This window comes from Chroicocephalus ridibundus, chromosome 12, assembly GCF_963924245.1.
Source record: "Chroicocephalus ridibundus chromosome 12, bChrRid1.1, whole genome shotgun sequence".
In the NCBI taxonomy this organism is placed as follows: domain Eukaryota; kingdom Metazoa; phylum Chordata; class Aves; order Charadriiformes; family Laridae; genus Chroicocephalus; species Chroicocephalus ridibundus.
The window spans coordinates 5,720,833-5,736,610 of NC_086295.1; the positions used below are offsets into that span (position 1 = coordinate 5,720,833).

At 58.6% G+C, this 15,778-nt stretch overlaps 1 protein-coding gene across 1 annotated transcript; it reads right to left on the minus strand.

The window, feature by feature from the left end:
* Positions 1-367: 367 nt before the first annotated feature.
* Positions 368-9,237, minus strand: LOC134522560 (bactericidal permeability-increasing protein-like). Its single transcript, XM_063350323.1, has 15 exons — positions 9,123-9,237; positions 8,071-8,185; positions 7,586-7,714; positions 7,002-7,157; positions 6,467-6,530; positions 4,433-4,496; positions 3,856-3,947; positions 3,515-3,691; positions 3,205-3,264; positions 2,907-3,074; positions 2,413-2,480; positions 2,142-2,184; positions 1,756-1,819; positions 1,134-1,210; positions 368-666 (listed from the first exon to the last, which is right to left on the minus strand). Exons 1-15 carry the CDS (start codon positions 9,235-9,237, stop codon positions 619-621), a joined length of 1,440 nt encoding a protein of 479 aa, XP_063206393.1. The 3' UTR covers positions 368-618.
* Positions 9,238-15,778: the final 6,541 nt, after the last annotated feature.

Here is a 15,778-nt window from a genome sequence, read left to right on the forward strand (position 1 = left end):
GCAAAGAAGGCATTAAGTACCCCAGCCTTTTCCTCATCCTTTGTCACTGTTTCCCCCTGCATCCAATAAAGGATGGAGTCGGGGACCTTGTGGGGAGCCAGGCATGGCTCTGCCACACTAAAGTGAAATAACGATGAAAACATGATGGTCCTTGGTGCTTTGCAATGACCACAAGGATAAAAATAACTACAACAGGGGTTTCTGGACACGTGCCCTCCCCCAGGGGGGCTCCTAGAAGCCCGTGGCTACCCCCAAGCAGTCCCCCATCAGGGAAGGTACCACAGTGACAGCACCAGCACAGCCACGACCCCCGTGCCAGCTGCCTTTATTGTCACCAGCTGCCTCCGACACAGCAGAGGCAGGAGGGGAGGGGGCCAGGGTTGGGTTGGGGGGGCCAGGGACCCACAGCTCTCAGTAGTGCTGGGTGACTCCCCAGTGAGGGACACAGGACTTGGGCCCCAGCGGTGCTTCTGTCCCCAGCTGTCGTCAAGGGCAAGGCGGGCAGTGAGGAACGCTGCAGCAGAACTGGCGGTCTTCAGCTCCAGCAGCAGGGCCAGGGGGAGGGAAGGGACGAAGCGGGCATTGTTGGTGCTTGAGGTCCTTCTTGTCACCTTATCTCTATACTCGGGGCTGATAGCGAACATCTGCTCCAAGCAGCAGGAAATTCTAGGAGAAAGAAAGCAAGCGTGGGGCTGCGACAGGCCCTGGCAGCCACTTTCTGTTGCAGGCTGCTGTGTTCCCAGCACCCACCACATTTCGGGGAAGGAGGATGGATGGGCACATGTGGTTCTGCCCGCCCCATGCCTAATTTTAGCCCTGGAAAGGCTGTGAGGACATTTCACAGCCACGCCTCGCAATAACTGTTCAGCATCCCCGTAGTGTCCCCGGGTATAAGAACTGGAGAATGATGTGGTGTTGTCCTTGGGGTGCTGAGCCCGGAGCCCCACCGCATGGACAGGAAAAGCGGGGCTCTGGTTTGCAGCTCTGCTGCTGGGATCCTGGCCGAGCGCACCCTCCTTCCCACCCTATCCCAGCACGGGTTGGGGAGCTGGCTTTCTATGCCATGCCGGCAGGCGGGGGGCTCGGGGCAGCAGGACGAGAACTGGCACCGGGGCTGGGTGCTCCCCACTCACCTGGTGAAACCGCACGAGGATATTGGAGAGCTGTATTCCCTTCGGCATTGGCAGAGGGAAACCTTGAGCTAACCTGGCTGGAAAAGACAACACACGTGGCCACATTGGGACAGGAATGGGAGCAAGAGGGAACACAGGCTGTGCAAAGCAGGCAGCCATCTCCTCCCTGCAGGGCCTTCTTGGCCTCTGTTCCTCCGGGGGTAGGCAGAGGAAATTCCTCCCAAGCTCCACTGAAGGGCTGGGGGCTGCATGTTGTGACGTGCCACCCCCACCCCAGGCCCCTGCAGCCGCCAGCCCCGCTCTGGCCCCATGTACTGGGGAGTCATGAGAAGCAGCGAGTGGGGGAGAGGGTCTGGAAAGCATTAGGATGTGCATCGTGCTCATTTTTTTCCATTGTGTTCACTGCTGGATGTGTGTCACAGCACCGAGAGGCTCCCGCTCGCTCCTGCCCACGGCCTGCCTCTGCCGGGTGCTTTTACTGCCGTCTCCTGCACTCGCTGCAGGCTTTACCCACTGATCAGGCTTGGCGACAGGGATTTAATTAGTGAGCTGGGTCTGCTCGGACAGAGCGACCTGGCCAGCGACTACCCCAGCACCCCCATTCCCCCCAGCAGGTTCTCACCGTTAAGACGCGGGAGCAGGATACTGGAAGCAAAGAAGTTCATTATGGACTGCAGCGATTCCACCTGTGGAGCGGAGAGAGGGGAAAGGAAAAGAGCTTTAGTCTCCAAAAGAGCAGGTAACCAGGTACTGGAGGATAATTAGGAGAAGAAACAGAGACGAGGCGCTGGGATGGGCACGTGCTTCGCCAAAGAACAGCAGCTTTATCCTGCCACACTGGCGGCATAGAAGCGTAGGGATGAGAGAGTAGGCAGTCCTCTCCCAGTCTCACAGGCTGAGGCAGGAGGTGTCCATGGGGTCAATGTGGAGCTTTGGTGCAGCCCCAGGTCCTGTGTTGGGGGACAGAGGGGAATGGTGGGGGCTCTGTAATGGGCAAGGATAACTTACCTGGAAAGTGCCAACATCTGAATGCTTCACAGAAAGCTTCATCCTGCACAGAGACAGAAGTGGTGGTGTAAAGGCTGTCCGAATGGAGGGAGCCATTCCCACTCTGGTGACACCTGTCAATGGCTGTGTGGTTCCCGCTTTCTCCAGCCCCAACTCGTCCCCTCTGCAATGAGTCCCTATGCCCGGGACCTCCCCACCTGACCTCTGTCCCTGGGAGCCCAGCAAAAAAGCACACCCCCAGCCACCCCTCCTGCACCACTCCCCTCCTTACCTGCCCATCTTCAGGCTCCCAACTATGTGGCCAGATTTCACGTTAATGACGGCAGACACGTTGCCTGTCTGGGGAGAGAGCACAGAGCTCTGGCAGTGCTCAACCCACCTCACCCCAAACCAGACACCCAAGGGAACAGCTCTGACCAGCCAAAACTCAGGGGGACTGCTGCCCATCCAGGGGCATGTTTACACGCAGTGTTAAATCTGACATTTGTCAGCTTGAATGTGTTTCTGTTGGGGACATCTCCACTGCACTAGGACTGGGCTGGTTTTGGATGGCATCCGACAACGCTCCTGGCAGGATTTTGGCAGCAATGGCTCAGCAATGCTGAACGCAGCGGGAGGATCGTGCACAGCTCAAACTCCCATCTTTGCCCTGCTGAGATGCAGGGGAGAGCTCACCAACCGCCTTGTGTCAGCCAGAGCTGTGGCTGCACCGGGAGCTGCCCAGCCAGGACCAGAGTCACCACTGCAGGCTGTGCCCAAACTCACCAGGCTGAGGAGGAAGAGAGGAGCCAGGCTGGAGTTGGGAAGGATGGCGTAAGCCTGGATATCCACGACGGGCTTGAGGGAGAGCCCTCCTGGTCCAATGTTCAGGAACGGGGCAGAAGGGGTGGACAGCCTGAACTTCATCCGCATGTCTGGGTACATCTCCTCTAGCTGCAGAGGAGCAGGGAGAGGGTAGGGGCAGTGGCACAAACCCCCGTTCCTGGGGGACACCACCTCGCACAGAGCAAACCCCCAGCTGTGCACGGCAGGAGCTCGGGGGAGGGAGGGCTGGAGCACTCACCTGGGGTACGAAGGCTGAGAAGGTGGTGGTGTCCAAGCGGAAGTCAACACCATTCGAGATCTGTGGTGGGAAGACAGTCACACTGGGACAATGTGACATGGCCAAGCCCATGGTGATATCAGCCCTTCTGTCCCCACACGCTGCTGTGCCCGACAGCCCCAGCCCCATCCTGCAGCCCCCAGCTCTCAGCCTCTGGGCAGCTCATCGAGGGAGCCCTCCGAGACCGCAGGCTGCTGCTGGAGCTCCTCTGCCAACTGAACCCATTGCCTGGAGACACAGGGACAGCCCCTGTCCCACCTGCGCTGCTCACCATGGAGTCCGTGATTTCGAAAACCAGCACTCCAGCTGCGTGGTAGGCAAAGCTGGCTGTGTTGAAGAAATAGCTGGAGGCGCCAAAGTAAACCATGCGGTCGTGATCCGGGGGCAAGGCCAGCGCCAGCGGAGGGAAGGGGACGGCAGAGCGGTGGGCCAGGGAGAAGAATTCGCCCTGGGAGGAGGGAGAGAGGTGAAACAGGGGAAGAGAGGGTGGTGGGACTCAGCCACTGACACAGGCTGGCAAACAGCGTTTGCAGGAGGTACCTAAACCTGGTTCCCCACCCGCCTGCAGCAATGGCATCGGCCAACTCAAGCTTTCCCAGGGAAGACTCTCACCTTCAGTGCCACATCCAGGGACTGTGCATTAGCAGTTGGGGGTGCCACCAAGGAGTAATCAACCCCAGCAATTGCATCTATCCTGGCTGTGACTGTAAAACACGGGACAAATGGATGAGTGAGAGGGACGTGGCACAGGAAAGCAGGGAGGAGATGTCCTCCACCGACATCCAGGCAGTGCCGTGCCTGGGCTTCCCGATGCAACCGCTCAGTACCAGCTTCACGTGTGCTTGCTTCTGTTAGAAGTCAAAAATCACATTTCCCTCCTGACTGTGTCTCAGCCATGCGGACTAACTCCTTGGCACGAGGAATGGTCTGGTTCCCCTGGCTAAGGCAGCCCGTGCCCCCGCCAGCTCCGGGGCACAGCTCATTGGAGGCTGCGTGCAGATGAGCAGTCTCTGCAGCCAGACAGTGCGCAAAGTGACAAGTCTCTGCTGATGTGGTGTTCCCCAGCTCCCAACTTGGGTGCGGAAATAGAAGGAAATGGGGAGTGGACACAAGGTAAACCCCTGCCCTCATGGCTGAGAAATGCTAGGAAGAAATGCTCCTAAAAACCTGTGCAGCGCCCATGTTGTACCTGGCAGGGTCTGGACGTAAGGCTGGAGCTTGCTGTGCACAGACTTGACCACGATATCACAGACCTGCGAGAGAGAAATGCAGCGAAGCTGAGCACGGGCAGCTCTGCCGGCGGTGGCAAGTCCAGATCCCCCAGGTCAAAGCCTCAGCCGCGCTGTCTGCTTTGCTGCCTGATGCCATTCTTCTACCTTGCAAAAGCCTGCTTAAATAAAAGAGCACACACCGTTTTTCACTGCTCATGCGGCAGCATATTAATTAAGTGTCCAAGATACAAGCAGGGTTTACCACAGAATCATTTAGGTTGGAAAAGACCCATAACATCATCGAGTCCAACTGTAAACCTAACACTGCCAAGTCCACCACTAAACCATGTCCCTAAGTGCCACATCTAGAGGTTTACACCTGCAAACTCCTTCTTGCAGCAAGCTCCCCACCCGCAGTGCAGCTCCATGGAGGCCCTTGGAAGCAATCTCACTTGTGCCCTTAGACTTTCCCTATGGCCCGTGAGTGAATTGTGCTGAGCAGCCAAGTCTTGGCTGAAACAGAGCAACTGAAAGAGGTAACCCACCCCCGCAGGGGCAGGACCACTAATTGCACCCACAAAGCAGAGCTAACCTGAGTTCCTAAAGCTCGGTGCTGCCAGGGTAGAAGAGCAAATCCCTCTTCTGCTGTCATCCACGGGTGAAACCCCAGCATTAGTGGGAGATTTAATTGTGGGCTAAACACCAACCCTGGAATTTTACTGCAGGACACAGCCCTGCAGACAGCTGAGATAATCTGCACAAGCTCTCTTCTAATCCTTTCCCCATAATGGCACGGAAAACGCCAGGTAGGATCAGGCCATCATCTGTTCAACCGGGCATCCAGCCTGCAGCAGCTGATGGCGAGATGCAGAGCTCCGGAGGAGCAGTGACCACTCTGACAGCAATGCAGCCCCTGCCGTGCTGCGCCAGGGAGGAAGAGGAGGGACAGAGCCTTGGGCACGGCCTTATTGACAGAGGGTTGCTGCTCTTCCCTGTGCCCAGAGAGCATTCGTTCCTGGAACTGGGGGCACAAGGACTACACAAGTGCGTGCAGCAAGAGTAGGAGGCAGACACGGGCTGCCCCAGGGCACAGCCGGTTCCAGCCTCTGCCCTCTCCTGCCCATCGCCCCTCGCACCACCTCGCACATAGAGAAAGACACTGAGAAATGTGTGTGGGGCAAAGGGGGATCAGGGGAGGTGCAGACGCCAGCACAGCTCCCCTCCGAGTCCTAGAGCTGCCCTCCTTCCAGGAGGAAAAACTGCAGTAAAGGCCTTTGAGCCCCAGCTTTGCCCTGCTGCCAGTCCATCTGCTGCCACAGCTCCTGCAGCCTTGGAAGATTTGCTACATGGCATCGGGAATAGCGCCTGGGCAAGATGGGATCTGCTGCGGGAGTGGGATTTGCCTGTTCTCCAGCTGCCTCCTTCCTGAGCAAGGTTCACATCCAGGGAGGCTGTAACTCCTGCCAGTTAGCCTTGTAGTAATTATTGCTAACAGCTTGTTTCCATGTCTTGTTGCAGGTTTCCTGCACGTCCCCTTTTGTACCGTGTGGACGGTACCGGGGCCTCCCTGATGCACCCCATTAAAACAGACGGCAAGGGTCTGAAACCCAGAAATAACAATCTCTTCCCCAGCGATCCCCAAAGCATACAGGAGCGCGGCCGTTCAAAGGACAGCTCTGCTCAGGTTTCCTCTGTTACACTGAGTTTGGCCGAGGCAGAAGATCTAATTAACTGACCACATGGAAGGAGAAGCCTTTGTTAATTAGGAACCAGTTATGCTGGGCTGTGGCAAAGGCTGCAGTTTTCCAATTCAGCCGGAGCCACACGATGCTACGCAGACTGCAGTTAGCGATGCCCATTCCTCCAGCTTTCACCAAACTGGCAACACACCCGTGTGCTCTGGCTCTAGTTACATCCCTGCGTGTGCTCTGATCCTTCTAGCACCTCAGCGACACGTGAGGGCTAAGGACCTCCAGAAAAACCTGGTGCTCTGCCCTCCTTCACTCACATACCTTGCCCTCCAAGATCTTCCGGAATTTGGACTCAATAGCCTTATGGAAGAGGTTGTAAAGCCATCTGCAGAGAAAAACAGAGAGGAGTCGTCCTTTAGCTCAGAGGCTGCTGCAGAAGCATTTGTCCAGGAAAGGGAGACACTAGAGATGAGGCACATTTGGGAACATCATTCCCATCCCCATTTGGCATCTAGCTTTGCCTCGGGGCTTACAGTTGCAAACAGACCTGCTTGTAAACCACCTGCACGCCAGTCTACTGACTGCCTTAAATCTCCTTAAACGTGCAGCCACAGCAGGAGACATTTGGCCAGATTTAAGTTCATTCAGTTGCGCATCTGGATGAGAAGCGCATCGCAAGAGTCCAGAGACAGCTCGGCAGTGGTGTGCCAGTGCAGGCAGTACAGGGGCAGAAGGGGCAGCCTCCAGGGGACTGCAGATGTGCCAGATTCCTTGCACCAGGGCCTGGAAACCACCTTCCCATGGCGGATGGGCTACACACAGAGTATTTCTAAGCCCGGACAGTGAATTTACGTACCCCAACCTGCCCGAAAAGCGTACTCGGACGTTGGAGATGCGGGTGCTGCAGTAAGGGGTGCCAATGGTGGGTTTCCCGGAGGCGTCGTTGCCCAGCTTCAGGTTGATATTGACATAGATGTTCTCCACCCTCACGTCAAATGAACCATGGTCCCGGCTGCAGGGAAAGGAGGACAAGAAAGGACGTTTCTTACCAGTGAGTCATGGCGAAGACACCCTGAATCAGCCAGAGCTTTGGGACAGATCTATCTAGCTCAGGTTCTCCCTTGTAGCGAGCACTCAGAGGAGACCGAGAAGGCTTTTAAACCCAGGGAAACCCACTTTCACTGGAACATAAACTAGGAGAGGTAACCTTTAAAGGGAGACCTGGCTGGGCTCCCCCAGGTCGAGGGGCTCCCAGACATGCTTTGGGAATACAGTGGCTGCAGCCAGGCTGCGGGAAAGATAAGTTGGCACATCTGGAGAGAGCAAAGCAACAGCTGCCCAAACACAAGGGAGAGGGAGAGGAGAAAAAACCTGTCCAGACCCAGAGAGGGAGATGCAGAACAGGGAACCCGATGGGGAAGGGGAGAGCGAGGCACTTACATGAAGTGTAATTTCACCCGCCAGTTCCCGTTCACCTTGGCGTAGGCGTTGGAGATGGACACCTTCAGGCCAACGTTGGGGACCAGAGAAATCTGCGAGTGTGGCAATTGGAAACCACTAAGGTCCAATCTAAAAATAAATAAATAAAAAATAAGAGAAAAGGGTCTTGAGAAGGTGTGCCTCACTCCCGGACACATGGCTGAATAGGGATGGAGGAGCAGGGCCACCACGCCAGCTGCATCCCCACCTCCTGACCCACCACAGCAAGACAATGCCTGGCAGGGAAGTGCAGAGCAAAGCTGCGCCTTTAGGAATATGGCAAAGCAGGAGCGTCTCTGCCTGCACCAAGGACAGAGCCAACATCTCTGGAAGCCTTGGAGGGGACGGGATGGTCCTCTGTGGCTCCCCATCATCCCCCACCACTCCTGCCCCTTGCATGGGTTTGAGGGGGCAGCAAGCTGCTCCTGAACACTCTCAGGGCTCACCTGGAGATCTCATATCGCACCTTCCCCAAGACCTTGATGCGAGAGTCACCCGAGAAGTCCGGCAGCTTCAACTGGGCCAGCTCCTTCTTCAAGACTGCAATCCCCTGCTGATGGGCTGCAGGGGCAGAAGGAGAGCATCAGCACTATGTGCTTCCTACAGGAGCAGGGAGCTGTGCACCAGGAGCACAGAAAGGGTTAAAGGAAAAATCCAGGCAATGCCCTCGATGCTTTCCACCTCCCAGGCTATCTTTAAAGCTAATCTCAGAGCACAGAGCCCTCTGAGCACACTGGCAACTGCCTGAAGGCTGCCTGATGTCTTCACAATTGCAATCGCCAGAGGAAGGTGGTGGCCAGCTGGTATGGAAAGTGGGGAGAGGTCCCAGGCCCTGCTCTCCAGGGTGGGCACTGTGAGAAGTGTGCGGGAGGTCCCAGGCACTGTGCCATCCCATGCCCAGCACCCTCAGGCAAAGCTGGATGGAGCCCACATCCCAGGCAGCAGCACAGCGTCAGTGGGTGCTGCATCCCTGCATCCATCTGGGAAGGGGAGTCACGTCCTCCTCTCCCGCACGGCTGGCAGAGCTGACGGGTAAATGAGCTGTTTCTCACACAGTGTATTTCAATCCATAACAGGGCTCCGCTGGAGCCAGGGCTCTGCCTGCCTCAATAAAACCAGCGCGGGGCCCATCCATCTCCGTCAATGTCCCCCCTGCAGCTCCCCACCTCCTCTCTCCTCCGCCGCTCACTCCTGTGGGGCTCACGGCTCGGCTGCCCAGACACGAGCCACAGGAGCGGGACCCTCCCACCCTGCGCCTCCCCCGATGCCACTGGGACACAGCCTCCCCGGGACCCCGCAGGGCTGAGCCCTTTGCAGGGGCTCCATGAAGGTGGCGGTGGAGGCAGACAAGTGCATCAGCAGGAAGCCCTGGGCGATGGTGCATTCAGCACCCTCGGCCAAGGATCCCCCCAGACCCCTCACACTCCATACGAGTGCCCAGCTCCACAGCTCAACCACAAGCACGCCTGCGTGAAGAGAAAAGAGAAGCTGAACCCACCATAGTCCAAGCCTGACTGGGTGACCCTCACCACGAAGCCGGGGTTGGTGGCCCCAGTGAGTGTCAGGAACAAAATCAGCGCCCTGCAAGCCACTGCCAGGCTCTGTGCTCCCATTCTGGCTTCTCTGTGGCACTGCTGCCAGGCTCCCCCTGCCCACACCACCTTTATATCCATGCCAAAACAGGATCTGCGGGCGAGGGAGGTGTGCAGAGCAGCTGCCACAGCCCACACGGGGCATCCCCTGCAGCCCCAGCGCTTCCTCCTCGGCCACTGCCCCAATCCTTTGCACTTGCGGCACCTGTGCCTACCACATGTCACAGCACACCTGCACCCAGTGGCACACGCGGTGCCTCACCTCACAGGCAGGGAAGGGACAGCAAAAACCAGGAGGTGACAGCTCAGTTTGCAGTTCTACATTGGCTGCAAACAGTCCCTGCCTGCAGCAGAGGCAGGTGCTTGGTGAAGCAGACCCGCTGCGGGCACGGGTTTGGGAATTTATGGTTCCTCACCCCATGTGAGCAGACCCCAGAAACCCCCACAACCAGCAGGGCTGGTGAAGGGCCACCTGCCTGGGCTGGGCGGCCACAGCAGGGCACCGGGAGTGACTAAATCAGCAAGGTGCCCTGTGCCTCCAGCCCCAGGCATGGGGCTCCATCGCAGAGCAGGCACGCACAGGAGACGTCCAGCACATCAGGAACGAACACCAAAGGCAAAACTTTAGGGGCCCTCACGTGTCACAGCTCTTGGGCTCAGGATGGCTGGAGATGGGTGCGGGAGCTGGGTGCAGGCAGGGGCAAAGGGGGAGCAGCCCCACAGCCCCCAGCCAGGAGAGCAGGGCCAGACCCTGCCCAGGCTTCTGGCAGCAATAATCACAGAAACATGGTGGGAGTGTTGGAATGGAAGGATACAGGCTCTTCAGGAAGGACAGCAGAAGATGATCAGAGGGCTGGAGCACGTCTGCTATGAGGACAGGCTGAGAGAGTTGGGGTTGTTCAGCCTGGAGAAGAGAAGGCTCCGGGGAGACCTTATAGCAGCCTTCCAGTCCCTAAAGGGGGACTACAGGAAGGATGGGGAGGGACTCTTTATCAGGGAGCGTTATGATAGGACATGGGGTAATGGTTTCAAACTGAAGGAGGGTAGATTTAGGTTGGATACCAGGAAGAAATTCTTTGCTGTGAGGGTGGTGAGCCCCTGGCCCAGGTTGCCCAGAGAAGCTGTGGCTGCCCCATCCCTGGAGGGGTTCAAGGCCAGGCTGGACGGGGCTTGGAGCAACCTGGGCTGGTGGGAGGTGTCCCTGCTCAGGGCAGGGGGTTGGAACTGAATGATCTTTAAGGTCCGTTCCAACCCAACCGATTCTGTGAATCCTTGGAGCCTCCCCCCGAGCCCTGCCCATCCCCCAACCCCATGCACAGAGGTGAGGGAAGAAGAAATGATTTAAGTTACTTTCATTTCCCATTGGGCAAGCGTCAGGACCCGGCCCAGGAAACCCACTGTAGCTGATGCAGGCAGATCTCATGCTGGATCCAGGGAAGTGCTGCTTGCCAGAGGACACATCCCTCCATCGGGCACTTGTGAAATGCAGCTATTGCTCAAGCACAGCCCGTGGCCATGCCCTGCGGGGCTGTGACCACAGGAGGCCCCAAGGGACAGGGTGACCAGAGCCTGGGTGTCTGTGCTGGAGGACCTGACACGTGAGAGATCGGGGCTAGGGCTCTTGGATCCACTCTGCCTTTCTTCCCCCACATTTCAGATGCTGGCATGTGCAGGCTGCCTGGCAGACACACAGCAAACACCCACCAGACTGGCATGCATGGCTACATCTTTGAAGAGCGGCACCACAGTTGTTGTCTGCTCTCGGACCCAGGGCAGGAAAACAAAGACACAGCAACCCAGCAGGTCTGATGCTGATGGTGCCTGCCAGAGTGGGACAAACGGCCCAGGGAAGAGCCGTGTCCCACAGGCACCCAGACAGCATCCGTGGCCTGTGATGCTCCCACCAGTGCTGGCCCCAATCCATCCCTGAGGTCCAGGAGCCCATGGGCAGAGCTCGTTTTCCCCAGAGAGAAGAAGCCAAGAGCGGAGGAGAAGGTTAAAATGCCAAATCCACATTTGCAGCCCCGTGGTGCCACAACCTTGCCACTGCCTGTTGCCAGCGTTTTGATGGATCTTGCTTGGTGCGGAGGAGAAGCTCCCCAAACCCACACCTCCATGACACCATATCTCAGCAAGGCGGTTTCAAAACAATATTTAAGACATTCAGGATGAGCATTGTGGAACCAGAACCTCTTCCATGAGAAGAAATGAAATTATATAAGGAGCAGCACAGAGAGGAAGCAAAACCAGAAAGTCTTCCTTCTGGGTTTGAGCAAATTTTAAAGTTGAACTCAAAAAATCCTTCAAACAGCACAAACCCTGACCAAACACTCCTGTGTTTGGCAAGGAACGGTTGAAACCACATCTAAAGCCCAACACCGCGGGCTGTTCCTGGTAGTGCTTCCTGCGAGGGATGACAGCAGGTAGTTGAGTGTGAAATCCTGCCCTGAGCCTTCGGAGGGGAAAAGGCTTCATCTCACAGGTTGCTGCTGGGGAAGGACTGGTCCCCCCCAAGGCTGCCAGAGCTGGGCTGTGGTTTGCTGGGCTGTATGTGCAGGAAAGGGCCACCGTCAGGTGGGAGCCAAGAGGCTGGGAAGGCAGGGAGCGGCAGCAGGTCCATCTCCTCTGCTGCCAGCTGTCCCTTACCCAGGGCTGTGGGTCAGGACACCCTCCCTGCTGTCCCCAGGCCAGGGCTTCCTCTGGGCCCACACGCTCCTCAGCACGTGCAGGCAGTTTCTGATCCTGCCCACAGGTCTTTCTGCATCCCTCATGTGTTGCAATGCCCCAAACCACGCTGCAATCGCATGCTGGGGCTCCCTGGGGGGACCTCAGGGGTTGAGCTGTGGCTCTGTTCCCAGCAGCCACCAGCTTGGATCCGCTGGGCTTGCGGCCACAACAAGCCCTTTCCTGGGTGAGCAGCCAGCAAGGACTGGGTATATCCCAGCTGTCCCCAGGACAGCCTTTGGCAGACGCCGGGCAGTGCGGCAGGCGTTATTGATCCTTGGGCTGTGAGCAAGGACATCCGGACATGTTTGCCTTCTGCAAGAAAATCCGGCCACATCGGTTTGCCACAGTGCCACAACCGTCCCGGGAATTCCCCAGGGCCCGGGCAGCACGTGCTGGTGCCAGAGGCATCGCTGCTGCCGCTCGTTTGGCTCCCAGCCACATTGAGCCCCTTCCCAGGCAAGGACCCGACAGGGGCCGGATTCACCCCAGCCTTTGGCAGATGTAGGGCAGCGCGGCAGGCGTTATTGATCCTTGTGCTGCGAGCCGGACGTGCTTGCCTTCTGCAAGGAAATACGGCCACATCTGTTTGGATCCACTGGGCTTGTTGCCACAACGAGCCCCTTCCTGGGTGAGCAGCCAGCAAGGACAGGGTGCATCCCAGCTGTCCCCAGGACAGCCTTTGGCAGGCACAGGGCAGCGCGGCAGGCGCGATTGATCCTTGGGCTGCAAGCAAAGGACGCTTGGACACGTTTGCCTTCTGCAAGGAAATCCGGCCACATCTGTTTCCCCGCGGTGCCACAACCACCCCGGGGATTCCCCAGGGTCCGGGCAGCGTGCGCGCTGGTGCCAGAGGCATCGCTGCTGCTGCTGGTTTGGCTCCCGCTTGCAGCTGCGGGGCAGAGCTGTGACCGGCAAACACCCTGCTGGGGAAATGCAGGGGAAAACCCAGGTACTTGACAAGAAAAGTGAGAACAACCCAGCTGGTCTGGTGGTGGTGGGGGGGCAGGGCGGAAATTGGAAAACAGAAGTCCGCAGCCAAAACCAGAACCTCTTTCTCCCCACTTCCAGCCAGGTCAAGTTCGCTGCCACCGACAGGACAGGGCTCTGTGCAGGCACGGCCATCATGGTTGTCCCCAGACCCGCAGGGACTTCACCCAGATGTCGGTGAAATACTGCCAGCACCCAGGTGCAGGGGAGCTGTGGCTCGTGCCCGCTCCCACGTGTGCAGGACCACTGCCAGCCTGACACTGCCCACTGTCACCTGCAAGTCCCTGACAACCTTTGATCCTCCAGCATCTAAAAATACAGCTGGGGGACGCGCAGGGGCTCCTCTGCTGTTGTTTTCCCAGCTGCAGGATCAGTGTGACCCAGCCCCAGCTGTTCCTGGAGCCGGGAGGACTCTCCGCCAGCACGGGGTCGCTGCTGACGCCAGCCCTGACCGCTGCATCAAAAACAGGCGACTGGGAACACCCGGGGACCCGAGAGCTAAAAAAGCAGGAGCCCTGTGGGACACGGTGAGCAGCTGCACCCGGCAGACAAGGACCCTGGGTGCAGGGACACAGCCACAAGCAACGAGGCTCCCAGCAGGAGCTGGTGTCATGTGTCCTGGTGACATCCTGGGGGTCCCCCAGGGACCAGCGCTGCAGCCAGGGCGTCTTCTCCACCCGCTGAGGGCTGCCATCGCCCCCAGACAGGCAGGCTCCTCTCGCAGCACGCCAGCTTGTGACATGAGGTCTGTGAGCCTCATGGGAGACAAAAGGGGACGCAGAGAGCTGAGGGGGATGATTTTGCAGAAAAGTAAAAATAAAAATGCAGGAATGGTGACCTCAGGCAGAGCCCGGGGGGGATCTGAATGGTGGCTCTGTGCCGGCCGAGGGGCAGGGCAGGAGGCCACATGCAGCCTGTCCCAGCAGCTGCTCGGGACAAACAGGACATGGAGAAAGAGAGCAAAAGAGAGGAGGGTGAGCTCATGGGGTCAGGGGCCCTGGGGTGGCAGGGGCACCCAGGAGGCTCCCAGGAGCTCTGCCTTTTGCTGGGCAGGCTTGGTCCCCAGCACCTCCACTCCCACCTCCAAGCCTTGCCAGGGGGCGGTAGGAGGGCGCGGGGCATTCGCAGGGTGGGCTAGTTTAGCACAGCTGATAAGAGCACCCCAGGACCCAGGCTGGGAGCTGCTGCCCTCGGGCACTCCACAGTGCCAGGGTGGTGGGGGGCCACTGGGCTTGGCTTCATGTCCTTCCCCTCCTGCTCACCAGTGCCACAGAGGGATCCTACCTGCTGGTGTGGGACCTGGTCAGCCATGCTGCCTCCCTCCTCTCCCGGCCCCGGTGCCTTTCAGAAGGCGTATGAGCCAAAGTAAGTTCTTGGGCTCATTTCCGAGGTAACCAGGCAATTAAAGAAGGTCAGAGCATGAGCTCATGGTCTCCTTGCACTCAGTGAAACTATAAAAAGGCTGAAGCAGAGTATGTGAACTAGTGCAATTAAAGGAGCAATTGGCCACTGGTGGGGAAGGGAGGAGCTGGCCCAGCGGGCCCCAATTTGCATGAGGGCTCCTGGGCAGATGGCTTGGGCTGGGTTTGAGCTGAGGGACAGCCCTGCATGGAGCTGTGGTGGTTCCAGTGGGTCTGAAGTCGTGCGATGGGCTGCAGCTGAGCACTCCAGCCCCGCTCCCCACAGCCCAACCTCTGCCCACCCTGCGCAACCACCGGTGCCTGAGCCCTTACAGCACTCGTGATCTGTACTGGCGACGAAAGGGCTCTTGCTAGCTCCCAAGGAAATGGGAAGCGAACGCAAAGCCCTCCCTGGCGCCGTCCTCCCTCCAAACAAGCCAGCAGCCCAGCTGTACCTCCTCCCGTCTCGGCTTGTTTTCACAGCGTGTCCTTTGGCCGCTCGCTAACCCCTGGCCGAATGTTCGTTATCCAGACTGCCCCGGCGGCTTGCAGCCCACGCTGTGGCCATCCCACCCGTCCCTGGTCCTGTCCCATGTCCCAGCCCTAGTCCCATCCTTGAGCCCGTGCCCATGAACATGACGGTGAACATGATTTCAGCCTGAGCAGGGAGCAGAGGGTCCGGGAGCGCTGGACACCGTGCCCAGGGATTGAAGAGCCGTGCTGAGCAGCAGCAGTTTGCGTTAGGATAGACCAAATCTGTGGCTTTGGCTCTCACGCTGATTGTTTTTGTATGACTTTTGGTTGTTAACTCACACAGTTCAGCCTTCAAGGAGGTACTTTCCATCGCTGAAACATCCCAAGAGCCATAAGAGACACTTTTCTTTTAGGCCAATTCAGAAACGAGAACTCGGAGCCGCGCTCAGTGTTCTGTTCCGAATACAAACCAGCCCTGACAGGGCCTGTGTTTGTTTAAAAACAGGGAAGCCACCACCGATGCTGCGTGCCTGCATGTGTGCACACACGCAGCTCTGCCTTTTCCCGCTGCCGTGAAGGATCCCCCGAGCCGGGAGCGGGGGCTGCTCCGGGGGCCGGGGGGCGGCGGAGCGACCCTGCCCGGCACCGTGCCGGGGAGGGGTGGGGGGAGTCCGGGCAGGACCCACCGGGTTTTTTTTAATCCGGAGGTTTTGAAAACACCCACCGCCATGCACACACTCTCCCCCCCGCCCCCCCGGCCCCCAACTCCAGGGGACGGAGCCGGCGCCGCGACTCCCCCCCACCTCCCCGCCGCTTCGGGGCACCGGGCGGGGAGCACGGGGGGAGCTCCCCGGGAGGAGCCACCGCCGCGGGAACACACGGCGGCTGCTCGCCCCGACCCCCCGTTCCGTTCCGTTCTGTTCCGTCCCGTCCCGTCCCGTCCCGTCCCGTCCCGTCCCGACCCCCCCGTTCCG